This window comes from Cololabis saira, chromosome 5 (genome assembly GCF_033807715.1).
Source record: "Cololabis saira isolate AMF1-May2022 chromosome 5, fColSai1.1, whole genome shotgun sequence".
In the NCBI taxonomy this organism is placed as follows: Eukaryota; Metazoa; Chordata; class Actinopteri; order Beloniformes; family Belonidae; genus Cololabis; species Cololabis saira.
Window position 1 is genome coordinate 15,371,691 of NC_084591.1, and position 16,363 is coordinate 15,388,053.

General features: G+C 41.4%; 1 protein-coding gene across 18 annotated transcripts in view; it reads left to right on the top strand.

Annotated features, from left to right (window-relative positions):
* LOC133443802 (neuronal cell adhesion molecule-like) overlaps positions 1–16,363 on the top strand; it is a 108,557-nt gene that overhangs the window by 72,314 nt on the left and 19,880 nt on the right. For 8 of the 18 annotated variants that reach the window (XM_061721048.1, XM_061721056.1, XM_061721061.1 and 5 more), the window contains 14 exons: positions 5,327–5,506; positions 7,865–7,970; positions 8,476–8,669; positions 9,029–9,151; positions 10,049–10,219; positions 10,790–10,846; positions 11,812–11,923; positions 12,633–12,817; positions 12,983–13,117; positions 14,383–14,526; positions 14,629–14,740; positions 14,815–14,981; positions 15,775–15,922; positions 16,047–16,171. In XM_061721048.1, coding sequence (XP_061577032.1) covers positions 5,422–5,506; positions 7,865–7,970; positions 8,476–8,669; positions 9,029–9,151; positions 10,049–10,219; positions 10,790–10,846; positions 11,812–11,923; positions 12,633–12,817; positions 12,983–13,117; positions 14,383–14,526; positions 14,629–14,740; positions 14,815–14,981; positions 15,775–15,922; positions 16,047–16,171 — 1,864 coding nt within the window. In that variant the 5' untranslated portion in view covers positions 5,327–5,421. Of the gene's footprint in view, positions 1–5,326; positions 5,507–6,740; positions 7,361–7,864; positions 7,971–8,475; positions 8,670–9,028; positions 9,152–10,048; positions 10,220–10,789; positions 10,847–11,811; positions 11,924–12,632; positions 12,818–12,982; positions 13,118–14,382; positions 14,527–14,628; positions 14,741–14,814; positions 14,982–15,774; positions 15,923–16,046; positions 16,172–16,363 lie in introns of those variants that run through there. The other 10 variants (XM_061721055.1, XM_061721051.1, XM_061721047.1 and 7 more) reach the window with 9 other exon arrangements.

Below are 16,363 nucleotides of genomic sequence, written 5' to 3' on the forward strand. Positions count from 1 at the left end.
CAGGACTTTTACGCCAATGGTTTGAAAAAAAAATTAAAAAAAATATAAATTTGTATTATTTGGTAATTTGGTATTACGACATTAGAATTAAAAATATAAGGAGTCTATGTGAACTCATTTGAAGTGTTTTTAAGTCTAGTGGTTGCTCCACTGCTTTTTAAGAACCTGCTGTGAGTGGTTGGTCCCTTATCACTGCAGCTCACAGGGATAATTGCTGCCCGCACACCCTACACACTCAAGTGACTGCAGACACACACACACACACACACACACACGCACACACACACACTACATTCCCATCAAGGCACACAAATGCTGACCAGCTAGAGCTGAGCGGCTACACCTCATTAAATTGGGAAATGAATCCTGGATCATGGCTTGGCTCCATCCCAGATACAAATCTGCAGGCTTTTGGGGTTGGATGATAAAAGTTAGAATTAACACATTTATTCTCGAACTGTCACGCAGGTTATTTTTGTCACCCTTTACCGTTCACTCTGAGTTCAAGCTCTGGTTTATGCTAAAGAAAAAAACCTAAAAAAATGATGTTGGCTTTAGTAGCTTTTACCAGAATTGAACTGTTGAAGTTTTGGCAGAACAGTGAATGCATTTGCATGAATTAAACACAGCAAATAAATAAATGATAAAGTAAAAAAGTTATAGGGTTCATCACTTATCCCTGAAGCCTTCAAACGAGCTTGATGAAATGACCCCTGTACCTTTGTACCTCAAATCCTGAGCCAGACGTGCCCTTTTGGTGTTCTCAGCGATTTGATTGGCTCCCCAAAGTGAACAACACAGTCTTTCCCAGGAGAGGTGTAGTTGAAGCCAGGGGCAGCAGACATTAGCCTCGGTCTCTTCCCATGCCACCAGAAACGGGCTTTGAGGCCAAAACTAAATTATAGGCCCAGGGCAGTACTAACAAATACATTAGCTCCCCAAGGAAGACCGGGCCAGAACCAGGTCGGACTGCCGGGCTGTTTAGCCTCTGGTTGCAGACACAGCTTCGATCACCGGGTCTACAGCTTTGAACCAGCCCTGGCTTAAAGGCAGGACAGCAATACTCATGTTAATTTGCTCCTTTATAGGGCTCTATTTCATTCCTTTATAATATAAGAGGCAATAATATCCCAACTTTGATAATGTGCCTTTGTGGTAATTCAGCAAATTAGTCTGCCCGAGTTCTAAATGAAGTTGTGACATTTTAATACGCCAGTTGGACGCTTTGAATAAGAAAGGCAAGAAGCAAAGATTAAAAAAGAGAATGGTTCGGACTACAGTCATTAAGAGATAAAATTACTCCTACCGAGTTCAGTTTCTTCATTATATTAACTCTTCTGAGCATTGTGAATTGTGTAATGTTCATGAAAAATATTGATGCAGTAATCCATTTTTAAAAGCAGTGAATTATTCTCCATCAATACAAACTAAATTAAGGTAAAGTCTTTTGTGCATCATCCGTCATGAAAGCTTGTTCCCCACTCTGGTTGTGATATACCTTGATATGCTAACGTTTACATTTTGCGGTTATTCTGTTTCAGCTTTGTAATAAGTAATAATTGCTCCTGTTCAGGGAAGGCGGGAAGTGAAACGGCAACACTGAGCTGCCTGACAACAACTGTCCACTGTCACATTTGGAAAAAAAGGCATTTTTTTATGCTTTCTTATCAGTTATTGTCCATATCCCATCCAGCACAAATGTTGCCATGGAAGCACCATGAGATAGCACAGTGTAGCAAAAGGAAATTCATTAATGATAGTAAATCATCATAGCAAACCAGGCTGGCCTCTCGCCCGGTGGGGGCTGTGGGCCTGGAGGGTTTGGACCTTCTGGCCGCGTGATCGGCCTATGTTGGATGGCTGGTGCTCGGCCGGGTCCTGGTCCATCACAGTGGGTTTCCTGGCTGCCTCCTCCCGTGGTCATGGTGGCCTTGCTTTTCCTCCCGCACTCTTCTGGTCCTCCGTGAGTAGTGATGCACCGATTGTTCGGTAACCGAAATTGTTCAGTAACCGAAATTGTTCGGCCGAAAATGGCAAAAAAAACACTTTTGGTGTTCGGTGGAATAAGTGGGAAAAAAACCGAACAATTAATAACGGCGTTGTAATATAAATAGACTGGCCGCTCCGTAACTGTTGCGCACCACATAAATAGTTGGCCAACCAAAAACTAACCACATAACACTCCCGTAATGGTTGCGCACAGGGGTGGACTGGCCATCGGGCATACCGGGCATTTGCCCGGTGGGCCGATGGTGATTTTGGGCCGGGCCGGACCAAAAAAAAAAAAAAAAATTTTTTTTTTTTTTTTTTTTTGGCCCGGCCCGGCCCATCCGCCCATTTGATTTTGTGTTTTACCTGACAACAACTGGTACCACTGGCCGATTGGTTATGATGAGTTAGATTGGTTATGGGCTGGAGTCAGGGCCGCCGCAAGGGATGTGCGAACCGTGCGACCGCACGGGGCCTCGCGCCCCAAGGGGCCTCGCGCCCCAACGGGCCTCGCACAATGGGCCGTTTTTTTTTTTTTCAATTTTTTTTTCGTTTTTTCCCTTATAAATATCAACAGTCACGTTCCATTACAGACCTAAATGTGTACTAGTCTGTGCATATCAATAAATATATGTGCAATGATGCGTGTGTCTGTTGTTCAGTACAACTGCATCAGACCAAGCGCAGACACAAGCTGCTCTGATCCAGACGGGTGGAGTTGGAACAAACTGTCACACAATGTCGAGAGAACGAGAAAGAATCAGGTAATTTCCATCAGGGGATGAAAAAAGAAAAAAAACGAAAGAAAATGGAAGAGTTTAATGCCTCTCTGAAAGGCTCGTTTGATAAATTTGTTACAAAAATCACCGATCCGACCGGGTCTCAAGCAGCCGTGGGGCCCCGCGTCGAGGCAAGCCAAATGATGATGAGGCAGGGGAAGTTATCCAGTATTTTGCTAATTGGGGAGTTAAAATTGCGCATATAGACACCCGATCCGACCCGAAAAACCCAAAAAATACCCAAATATGATGATATCAGCCTGAAAATCACAGGACTTATCTGTGGTGTTGAAAGAAGTCAGCAGTATGAATTTGAAAGATGTGTGAGCATCCCTTCATGATAAACAGAGGGGGAACGCATTCTGACAGCAGTATTTCACGCTGTCAGAATGCGTTCCCCCTGTTTAAAATGGGTTAATATATCATTGTAGATATCTGAAATGTTCTTTTTGACTAGGAAGAATTGAATTACAGATATCTGCAACACATATCCAGTCTAGCTATTAAATGTTAAAACGGCTTGCCATACAAGTTTGCTGGTCTACTCAGAAACAGTACTAAGTACATCTATAACGGGACTGGGGGGGATGGTGTAGGTTTAGGTTTATTAGACAAGAACATACACACCAACAAGATAGTGTATAAGCGGTGTCACAAGAACGTTTGTTTTCATTCATAGGCTTCATTTTCTTTCCATCAATACCTGGTGGGCCGGTCTAGGCTCAAAATGCCCGGGCCGATTTTTTGTCCCAGTCCAGCCCTGGTTGCGCACCACATAAAGTGTTGGCCAACAAAAAACTAACCACATAAGAATTTTACCTAACATTCACCAGCAGGTGGAACCAAAACAACATAAATCAATCTATTACAGGTGCGTTTAGATGACGAAATCAAACAGCGAAGAGCGTGGAGTGAAGTGGTGCGGTGCAAACATGTCAGCAGTGTGGAAGTATTTTAGAGTGGCAAAGAATAATACAAGAATGGCTGTTTGCAATGAATGTTCTGCTCAAATATCTAGAGGGGGCACATCTGCAAAGTCTTTCAGCACTACAAGTTTGATTTATCATTTGAAATGATAAAAAACCCTGAGCGCTTTAATGCATTTTTATTGTTTTAAGGCCTATGTTACAATGTTCAGTAAGTTAAGCCTAACGTAAGCTCAAAGATGGCCAAAAAAATGTATTTTGCTAATTTATTTATTTTAAGTTATTGTTCTTTGCTGGTATAATGTCTGCTGGAATATTTAAGAAATGCTGGGAAATTAAAAAATGTTCAGTGTTTTATGTTCAACAAATGTTTTCTACCTTGTCATTTTGTAAAAGATATTTTTCTTTTAAAAGCATGCCTAAATCAAATTTATTTGATTTATGCAATGGTGAAAAAATTGGCAAAATAAATGAAAAACTGCGAAGAACCATGTTCGGTATTGTTCGGTATTCAGCCAAGTGTTTATTATTATTTTCGGTTTCGGTTTCGGCCACAAATTTTCATTTCGGTGCATCACTATCCGTGAGGCTGTGGGTAGGCTGGGTTCGGGTTTCTCCCTTGTCAGCTTCTGGTCTCTTGGGTGGCGTGGTTGTGCCCTCCCTCCTCCACTGTAGTTGCAGTTTAGGTAAAATCTTCTTTTCACTTTGCACACACAGTTACACAGACATAAACACCTGCACACTCACCTACATACTCACCCCACAGTTTTGGGGGACAAATAATCGCAGTAGCCTAGTCTTGATTCAATTTTAGAGACCTGAAATGGTTGCTGTTTGTCTCTCTGCCTGTTCTCGTGTTTCTTTGTTAGTTTGTTTTCTCTCTTGCAAATTTCAAAGGCTTGTGTGCCCGTTGTGTGTCTCCCTGTGTGTTTCCCAAACAAAAAAAATAAATAGTAAATCAATGGCCAATTAACCTGTAACCAATTTGTTCAAATAATCAAACAAGTCACTTTGATTTAACCTAAGCACCATGTTGTATCTGCACCATCTGTCCACTTTAAGGAGGGATGCAAGAGATACAAGATCTATCCAGTTATACTTGACAACTCCCACAGCAGCAGTCGCATGACAGGCTCACTGTTGTAAATCTGACCTCATTGTTGATCAATTTGCCTCTGGCTCAAACTGTCAGTCACTCAAACCTATAAAACTAAGAGTAATACGTAATGGAGGGTAAAGTGCGTCCCCTAGACTCGAACCTTAACGTGATGTCAGCTGGCTGATGATATCGACGCGGCAGTGAAGGCTAATGGCATCATGACAGCGGTGGTGACGAGTTAAGCAAACTGAGCTCATGTCGACCCTGTCGGGCCCTGTTGGAATGCACTCGATCAAAAACACAGCTTCTAGCAAAATGCAGTACATGGCAACCGACATCGATCTGTGACCACAGCATCTATCTCAGCCCTTCTCCCTCTGACCCACGGATGAGCAGGCGGCAAAACACACACGCGTCATAACTGAGAGCTGCAGGAAGTGGATTTACTGTGCAGATACGTTATATCTGCTCCTGCTTCCACCTTCCTACCTCTGACTCTGTCGCTCTCTTTCTGCTTTCTCTTCTTTCTCCAGTTGTGGATGTGCACGTGTCCTCAGGTAGTGTGACTGAGCAGCAGAGAGGCCAGGGCATCGCTGTGATTGGGGGCAGACGATTGCGTCACGCACCAATGATGGAGAGGATGAGGATGGATGCGGCGCTGCTTGTGCTGTTCCTGGGACACCTCGTCACTGCGCTGGAGGTCCCGCTAGACCGTAAGACAACAGACCACACACCTACACAAGGGATGGAATCGAATTGATCTCAGCTATAGGAGCTTTTAGATCGTTGAAACCTCAGTTGATGAAGCTATAATTAAATCAGCCACTTTAATAGGCAATATAATAAACAAATCAATACAAATTCAAAGGTTTAGTATCTGGATTGCTGGTCGCAGCTGATTGCATTGAATCAAACATGACTGTACGAAAAGGAGGGTCTATAACATTTTCATTGAATGCAACTCGGTTCAACACTGTTGCAGAAACCGTAGCGTTAACCAGGACCGAAGCTGAATACTCATCTATCCAGATCCACAATTTGGCTTTCCAGATAGTCCAGACAGTGTTTTTTTATTTTTTGCTTTTGCAAATAGCCATTTCTAGCACTCTCTCTAGCAGGCAGGCGGTGGCTCTGAACACCACCGACAGAAATGCTTTCAGTTTAGCTGTTAAGGGGCGACAGCTCACAGACATCTCAGCTGTGGCACACTTCAAATTGAGTGACGGATTGGCAAATTATCTCCTTCCCCATTGTATTTTTTCCTAGAAAAGAAGACTGGAGTGCAAGTTATTTTCTGGTTGGTGTAGCACACAAACTTGCTTGCTCTCACGCTCCTCTTGACACCGAGAGCACGTGCCGAGTTGTGTTGTGGGCACCTTTATTTTGGTCCCGCATGGGTGGACCTCCCTTCCTTGGTGTTATTCACTCTTTCATTGCGTCATACAATGCACTCGCTGCACTGATTCCCCACCACCTCCCAGAGGAAAAAAGCTTCAATATACAATGTACTGTAATCTTCTGCCAACGCGATGAAGTCCCTAAAATCGTATTTGGAACAACTGCAATTTAAGCAGACATGTGATCATGTGATGTGTTTCTTTTAAAGCCGCACTATGTAGCAATACCACGTCTGACCATATGGGGGCAGTACATCACACGAATGTTCATCCCCCTTGCATGCGACACTTTTAGTGGAACAAAGTGGTACTTCAAGGCATGCCAGCCTGCCTCTACACAGAATTTTAAGTGGCTCTTTTGTCAATTAAGAGCTATTTTCTCCCATGTGGTCAGCAGTGGTATTGCATTGTAGAATGGCTTTAAGTACCATTAAAATTAGAAAAGTTCTCAACATTTTTTTTCTCAAATTGTCTGACATTGTCGACAGGTCACTAAAATGATGTTTCCAATAATATGCTGAATTTTTTTTTATACTTATAAAAATAAGTATAACTAATATCTTTGCTCATGAAGGCTCAAAATAAGCAAATGAAAAGAGCTATTTGTATTTCTCAGAGCTGAATATCATGTTCTAAATTTTCTTTTTTCTGTTTCTGTTTAAAAGTTTCAGGCTGATTACAATAATACATTTCCCTTCAGGTATTAATTGATTTGAATGGAATTGAGTTGAATTTAACTCTGATATAAACCCCCAACTTCCAGTTCAGTTATGCAACTATTTCTCTCATCAGTTGCCAAAGTTATGATTGTATTTCTGTTATAATCCAGTGACTGGAATGGAATAGGAAAGCAGGATTCTTAGTTAGATGTTTCTGTGGCGACTGATTGTTTTACGCCAGATTAATTGATAACTGTGATTAGAGCGTCAGAGCGAGTGTGCATGGCTATTTGTCTCTGCTGTGTGGCGCAGTGATGGACTGGTCATCCGTCCAGGGTGAGCCATGCCACTCGCTCAAACACACCTGGCACAGGCTCCAGTCCCGCTTCACTCCGTTGCAGTGAAACAGCGATGGGCAGGGAACGATTTTTATTCACTAATGTTTGGTTTTCTCCACTGTCATATTGTTTTTCTTGTTCGCTGATTCTTGGGGGAAAAGTTCTACAAGGACGTAAGTCCCAAATCAGTGTGGATTCGCCAGCAAGGTTTTGCTTGCAGATTGCTTTTAAAAGATTATTTTACAATGTTTTGTGTGTGTGTGTTTGTGTGTTGCTTATGATTTTCATTTTAAGGAACCAGAGTGTTTGCAGTGGATTTGGCATTTTGCATGGATTGATTATTTTTATTTATTTATATATTTTGTATTTTGTGTTTCTGTAGAGGTAAAGAGCAATATTACGAAAAGCATGAGTTGTTTTCTCGTTATCTGTTTCATCAAAGTCCATTAGTTGTCTCCCCAGCACTGACAGGAACACATTAGGCATCGAATAATTGCAGTAAAGGAAATGCACCTGAGTGTTCTGCATGCCTGTTTTGCTGCTGCACACTTTGTGTGAGAGCTTTTTAGTGTATGTCAGCAATGTCTGCTTGTGTGGTCAATACAGCAGCAGGAAAAGGCTTAGTTATGCAGTAAAGGTCACAATTAAATATCACCCTCTTTTCTGATCGCGTCCAGTGCCGCAGCCGCCGACGATAACTCACCAGTCCCCCAAGGATTACATCATTGACCCACGGGAGGATATTGTAATTCACTGTGACGCAAAGGGGAAGCCACATCCCAGGTAAGAATAAACCAACTGTGCTTGACTATTTATGATTCTGTTAGAAGAGGAAAATACATCCCAGATGTTGATTCAGCATCCACTTGAAAAGTTTCAGCTCACAGCAGGTCTTCTTTTGTTCAGTCACACATAAAGAAATGTTTTGTTTATGCTGCCTTTGCTACCTTTGCTACTACTCCAATAAGTGCAACACCTAATTAATTTGCTGGTGCCGACACACACATATTTGCGCTGTTGCAAGAGCAAATAACCTCACTGACAAATGCATTTCATGGTGCTTAACCTTAATCCTTAGACCACTGTCATTCATTAAACATTCAGGACTAAATTAGCATCAATCGTGACTGAAGTAAAGGGAAATAAACATCCCTTGTTTGCCCTGAGTTTAACAGAATTAGGAGATCTTGGCATTGGTCTACGTGGTTTTGTTAATCACTATTACTTATAGCTTCATTTGTTGTCCGTGAATAAAAGCTACATCTTTATGTCACTGCTTTTTTCTCAGCTTCTCTTGGACAAGAAATGGGACCCACTTAGACATCGATGAGGACCCTAACGTGACCTTCAGGCCCCGCTCAGGAACTCTGGTGGTGGACATCACCAGGGAGAGGGTGGAGAACTATGAGGGGGTGTATCAGTGCACAGCCAGAAACAAACATGGAACTGCTGTTTCCAACAATATAGTCGTACGGCAGCCCAGTAAGTGCAATTAGGCGTGTTCTTGAATTAAGTCATTTTCTTTTCTTCCATTTTTATTAATACGGTGCACATTTCAAATCCATCTCTTTTCTTTTCTTTTTCTATCAATTAAGTTGCATTTTCCTTCTTAAGAGCGATCCTGGAAGGTAAAGGTCGCATGCAGAAAGACGCATGCATTATTCCGCAGGATAGAATTGATCTCCTGATGTTTTTTTCCTCGGCCACAGTTTAATTCAGTTCAGCACCATCCTCTCATCCTGCTTCTCTGCTCTGTCATCAACTCTCCTTTGTCAGTGTTTCATTTCAAACGATGGCCGTCCCCTTCCTCTGATGAGCATGTCCTTCTCTGACCAACTCAGGATCTCCCTTGTGGTCCAAGGAGAAAATCAAGCCGATCGTGGTTCAGGAAGGCGTTTCTTTGGTGCTGCCGTGTCGACCCCCAGCAGGCCTACCTCCTCCCGTCATATTCTGGATGGACAACAGTAAGCCACTCAATCCCAATGTGATTCCCTGTAGTAGCAATACAGGACTGTCTCAGAAAATTAGAATATTGTGATCAAGTCCTTTATTTTCTGTAATGCAAAAATGTCATACATTCTGGATTCATTACAAATCAAATGAAATATTGCAAGCCTTTTATTATTTTAATATTGCTGATCATGACTTACAGCTTAAGAAAACTCAAATATCCTATCTCAAAAAATCAGAATATTCTGGGAATCTTAATCTTAAACTGTAAGCCATAATCAGCAATATTAAAATAATAAAAGGCTTGCAATATTTCAGTTGATTTGTAATGAATCCAGAATGTATGACATTTTTGTTTTTTTAATTGCATTACAGAAAATAAAGAACTTTATCACAATATTCTAATTTTCTGAGACAGTCCTGTATATTATTTTGGTTTGAATCTTCTTTATCATTTGATAGCAACCTGGTTGGAACTTTACTTTTCTTTTCGCTCCGGTGTAGAATTTATTTAATACATGTCTTCAGAATTGACTAACTTATACATAATTCCATTTCCACACTCTTTCTCTCTTTTCCCTGTATACATTTCCTTTATGACCTCAATTTCCCAGAGTTTTTTAAAGTGTGTAAAATGTAGAATGATGTTACTCAGCATAAAACTGCTAATACTTTGAATATCTCCTCATTTATAGTAGATAATCCTCTCAAATCAAAAGATACAAAGACTTTTTTTTTTATTAGGATGAAACATTCCATCATTTTAAACATGTCATGTTTTTTCTATGGTGTCTGTGAATACAATATTGGTTTATGAGTTTTGAAAATCATTGCATTCTGTTTTAAAAAACATTTTTGGAAATGGAATCATGATTGTAATGTAAGTGTACTGAAATAACTGTACGTTATAGACTTTGAGAGGGTGCCTCAGAGCATGAGAGTGTCCCAGTCCCTGAATGGCGACCTTTACTTCTCCAATGTGCGCCGAGAGGACTCCAGGAATGACTACATCTGCTACGCCCGCTTCCCGTACACGCAAACCATCCAGCAGAAACAACCCATCACTGTCAGGGTCCTCAACCGTAAGTCCCTCTCTTCGTGTGATTCTGAAGTCCATTCGAGCCGTGATCAACTTTTGCATGACTGTGATGAAGAGAGAGCGACAGTTTGCTTGAGTGTAATGTGTGTGAATTAGGTGGATTTCACTCGTAGAAGTACATAATGCGCGAGCATGAGGGCGTGGGAGGTTTACAGCGCTTCCTATCTCAGATCTCATCCTCGGAGACGCCAGTGGTTGTCGGCCGCGTTGAAATGACACATTGTCAGAGCTCTCATGTCTTTCTTTACTATCTGCCAAGCAGGCGTTCGCTGTCACTTCTACGTGACGTTCTGTAAGCGCATTCTCCACCAACAACAAAGATTGCTCTCAGCGCCGTGGCATTTACAGCCGACACGACGACGGCCTGCTCGCTGATCCTTCTGATTCCATCAACTTTTTGTCTGCGATTTTTTTGTTGGTTTGTTATTGTCGTTAGTTTTTATTTTGAGCATCTCTCTCTCTCTCTCTCTCTCTCTCTCTGTATTTTTGTTTAAATATCATGTCATGATGATTTCAACTTGTGCCGTGTGTGACTTTTCTGTTGTTTTTACAGTGGATGCAATCAATGAGACACTGGCAGCTTTTTACAATGACACTGATTTATTTAGTGGTGAGTTTTGGCCCCCTCTAGTGTTTACACCTCCAACCCCCTTTTAACCCCCAACCAAGAATTTCTAATTCTTCCTCTCTCCCCTGTTTAAACCCACCTCTCAACCCAACATCCCTGGGGCTTTTCCAAGTTCACATGTTCATTCGAGGCTGAGGCACCCTCTAGTGGTTAACACTAACACGGCTCTCATAACTGCGGTTCACCAACTAACGCTTCCTCTTCTCAACCCCCCCGCCCACAAAAAAACAAGTTAATCCTTTGCCCTTCTATCACTCCTGCTCTCACCGATCAAAACCCTTTTCTTAATTGCTTTCTTTCTCTTATAAATTAGCATGGCATCTTGATTTCAATCTATACTGAACTGTAACATTTGACGTTTTAAAGAGATACAAATGAATCATGTTAAAAGTTTGGTGGTGGCTACATGGAAATGAAAATTCACGCTTGTTAAAATACAATCCCCGGAATGACTGATGATGATTTTTGATCTACGATGTAAGTAGTCTCGAAACACCGACTCACTGGCATCATTTAAACAGCTACAGAAAATCTCTAGAGTCGTCATAAACATTGACTCTGGTCATGCATTATTAATTTAAAAGATCATTTTGTTGGTATTTCAGTTTCCATTTCAGTCGCACAAAGTGCGTCTTTAAGTCCTCTTTAAATTGCATGTTAAATTAATTTCAATCATTAGTGTTTTAATGGCAGTTTATTGGCGGTAAACTCTCAACCGACATCAGTATTAAACAGAACATGGCAATTAAATTGAACCAGTTCATAAATATATATGCTTTTAACTGCCTCTGTGGTGTATTAACATCATGGTGGTGCCTTACAGACCAGCAAAGGTTTTGCCAAGTCATCGTGTAGGGTGAAAGGGGATTAGTGAAGGTAGACTGATGCAGAGGAGATCTCTCGGTTTTGTGATGCATCATGTAATCCCCGTGTGTTTGCAACCACAGAGGCCCCAGCCGATGAGAGAAAGCCAACCTTCTTCATCCCTTCTGACTCCCAAACCTCCAAGATGGTGTTGAAGGGACAAGTGCTGCAGATGGAGTGCATCGCCGAAGGACTGTGAGTCAAGTCCTCTGATACTGCACATGTGCCTCAAGTAGCCGTGGGCTCCATCATCACTCTTTGTTGATTTTAAAGTTCTTTTATTAGTTTATAAAGCGCTACATGGGCTTGCGCCAGAGTATATTTCAGAAATGTTTTTATTCTATGAACCAGGAAGGCCCCTCAGATCCTCTGGCTCTTCTTTTCTAGCTGTTCCACAGAGTAGAACTAAAAGATTTGGTGATGCTGCTTTTAACCACTATGCTCCAAAACTGTGGAACAGCCTGCCGGAGGATCTGAGAGGAGCTGGAAATGTGGACATTTTTAAACGTAGATTAAAAACTCATCTCTTTGGTCTGGCTTTTATGTAGCATCACATTTTATAGTTTTAGTTTTATTCCGTTTAAATTTTTTTAAAGGTATCTGTTTTATTTATTTATCTATCTCTTATAATGTTTTTACTATTTTTATTGTTGTGGACTGATTATTTTTTTTAGCCTTAATCCTTGAACCTTTATCTCTTTATAAATTTTATATATTTTATATTGTATGTCAGGGTGCATTGGTCTCCCAGTTTTTATCTTTTTGGTCTCCCAGTTTTTATTTGTTTATTATGCTTATTTTTCAATCAAAATGTCAAAGCACCTTGTATTTCATGTACTTGGACGAAAGGTGCTATATAAATAAAATTTGATTGATTGATTGATTGTCTCCTGTTTGAATCCAGTCCCACCCCTGAAATTTCCTGGACCAAAGTTAGTGGCGATTTCCCGGCCAAGCGCACGTTCTTCCTGCACCACAAGAAGACGCTGCGGATTGTGAACGTGTCAGAATCGGATGCGGGAGATTACCGCTGCACAGCCATCAACCAGCTCGGCTCCGTGCACCACACCATCCACGTCACAGTCAAAGGTGTGTACGCCGCCAACCTTGAAACACTCCATCAGGAAATCCGTCTTTTCATTCACCCTCGTCTTCCTTCTCATAATTGATTTATGCGCAGATGCCAACAGAAAACTGCGCTCAGTAATTAATTCTCGAGCGTGCTGCTGCTGCTGCACTCTGTCTTGCTTACAGCTGCTCCTTACTGGATCAGTAGTCCTCCCAGAAACCTGGTTCTAGCTCCGGGAGAGAGCGGCGTGCTGACCTGCAGGGCCAGCGGTATACCCAAACCCGCCATCAGATGGGCTATGAACGGCTTAGCTATAGAGAGTAAGTGCAACCTGCTCCTCTGACTGAAGCCATCCAAGCTTTGAAAAAAGATTTTCAAAGCCTTCTATGTATGTACAGTACGTTCTTTGAAGATTGACTTGTACTTGTGGATGCCATAAGGGATTTGGAGAATTTTCTCTTGTTAATAAGATTTGCACAGAAACTTGTCATATGTGCTGCATAAAAGATGTTAAAAGAATGAGAACTCATTTCTATTGTATTTATACTGAATTTAGACTGTTAAACAGTTTTGGGGCAGGTCTAAAATCAGGACATCATGGCACAGAGAGTATGTACTTAAGGCAATCCCCTGACACAGTCATGTTATTACCAGGGTTAATAAGATGAATTCACCCTCAAACTATACAATCATACAAGTGTGAACAGGTGTATCTGAAACATCTTTCCTGGATGCCAGAATTTGCCAGAGTTTAGGATGTCTTCTTAAATTCCTGTGAAAATCCTTAAATTTCCTTAAATATTGTGAAGCACCAATGTTGCACTTCAGGGGCTACATGAGTTTGCACATATTTAGAAATCCATCACTACAGCAGAAACCTGGTTGGTGGGGGAATTATTAAAAGAATATCTTTCATAAGACATATTTTTTTGGGCTGTAGTCTGATATTAAGGTTTGACAACCTGCAAACATTTTTTTTTTTTCTGTCTTGTTTACAGCTTTGATTTCATCTTATGATGTGTGTGTTATAGTTAAAATGTGTTAGACCAGTGGTCCTCAACCCTTTTTCAGTGATGTACCCCCTGTGAAATATTTTTTCAGCCAAGTACCCCCTAACCAGCGCAAAGCACTTTTGGTTGTAAAAAAAAAAGACCTAAAACAGAGCCCTGTGCCATCAGTAACTGATTTATTAAATATAAAAATATTGCTGCTATGCTTCAACCACGACTCCATCGTTGGTCCAAGTGATTGACAGGTGAAGCCAGGTGGCATTTGACAGGTTAGGTGGAACCATCCTGGTGTGGGGGATACTCTTAGGTTTAGGATAATACTCCTGAAGATAAAATTCATTTTATGAATTTAGACTTATATTTTCCTCAATTATTTATGAAATATTTATTTTTTAAAGAATTTTTGCATGGATGCTACTTTTTAAATATATGTATATATTTTAAAATCTCACTTACCCCCTGTAGTGCCTTCACGTACCCCCAGGGGTACGCGTACCCCCATTTGAGAACCACTGTGTTAGACTAATCTCTCTGAACCACACTTACACCTGTAACCCGCCGTCACACTTGAACAGATTCCCCCACAGACGTGAGCAGAAAGGTGGAGGACGACACCATCATCTTCACCGATGTACAGATCGGAGCCAGCGCTGTGTACCAGTGTAACATCTCCAACGAGTATGGTTACCTCCTGTCCAACGCCTTCGTCAATGTCCTCTGTAAGTCCATAACACAAAATCCATTTGTATTTAAATAATCTTTTTAAAAACTGGTTTGTGGTGAGTAATTACATGGAAATAATTGCTGCTGCCTCACTGCAGCGGAGCCGCCCAGAGTGCTGACACCAGCCAACAAAGTGTACCAGGTCATCAAAAACCACCAGGCCCTGTTGGACTGCTCCTCCTTCGGATCGCCCATCCCCAAAATTACCTGGTGAGTAGAGGAACAGAGGAAAGTGTCTCATTATGGTTTCTCAGAAGCTCAAAGTGGTCAACTGTGATACTCAGGTTCAAAGATAGTCGGTCCAGCACCCTGGACGGAGACCCCTACATCCTTCATGACAACGGCACTTTGGAGATACGCATAGCTCAAGACCGAAACAGCGGCAAATACACCTGCGCTGCCAGAAACATGCTCGGCATCGATGAGAATCACGTTTACCTGGAGGTCAAAGGTGAGACTCGTTCTGTTTTGAAGGTATTTAAAATGATTAGCCTGAAAGCGCGAATGCCACTGGACAGTCTTTTACAAATGTTTTAAGTTTTTATCAAAGTTGGTCATCGAAAGACATTTAGACATTATTTTTTGTAAGGTAATGTAATGGCCATGTTTCAGTCTTAATACAAACACAGCTAAATGTAAAGCATTACCAGAAAACTTACAATACATGTTTATTTTTAGTTCAAATAATGAAGATAGTCGTAGAAAATTTAATTTTAAACATTTATTTGCCCGAACAACTTTAAAGCAGATGAGCGTTTCAATTGTTGGAATTAAGTTATGGAATTCATTACATTATGATTTAAAGGGCTGTGTAAACATATTTCAGTTTAAAAAGAAATTTAAAGAGAAAAAAATAGCAATGTATGGATGAAATAGTCAAAATGTATAATATATGCGTATGGAGACAGACAATCTATCTTTTATTTTTTTGTTTTTCTTTCCTTGTGATATTAACCAAGTAATTGTGCAGACCATCTGTTATTATTGTTCAATTTTGTTTTGAGGGAGGGGCGGGTATAATACGATTTTCTTCTTCCTGCTCCTTTCTGGTTATGGAATATGCTTTTGGTTGTGTTGTCATTTTACTTGTTTGTTTCTTTTGTTTGCATATTTCCATGATCGGAATAAATAAGAATGAAATGAAATGAAATGAAATATCTGATCCGTACGCTGACCTCTGCTTTGACGACTCGGCACGTGAAGCTGTCGCTGCCCCTGACGTCTTTCTCCCCTTTTTCCTTCAGAACCCACTCGGATCCTGAGGCAGCCGGAGTACAAGGTGGTCCAGAGGGGCAGGTCTGTGGTGTTTGAGTGCAAAGTAAAACACGACCCGTCGCTCATCCCAACCATGACGTGGCTAAAGGATGACGGAGAGCTGCCTGATGATGAGCGGTCAGAGCCTTTGCACTGTCTTCTTGCACTGTCTTCTTGTACCGGTTTGAATGGCTGTACTCAGAATTACAGCTTCCTGCTCGTAAATCAACTTACATTTCTGCGATTGCACTGTTCTGTACAGATTAGTCGTCGACTCGGACAGCCTCACCATCACTGACGTGACGGAGAACGACGCCGGGGTGTACACGTGCATCATGAACACCACCCTGGACCACGACTCAGCCAGCGCTGAGCTCACTGTTGTCGGTACGTACCGTTTGCTAATAGCTTACTAACTCATGAAATCAAATCAAATCATTAAAATTCAACCCTTGTTCATCTTAGGTTCTCCTAGAGGGGTAAATCTGTGAAATAATTCCCAGAGCAGATTGCCCATCAACCTTTCAAGGTTAATTAGCTGAAAGTTTACCTGAGAGTCAGGACAGATTCAGCCAGTGG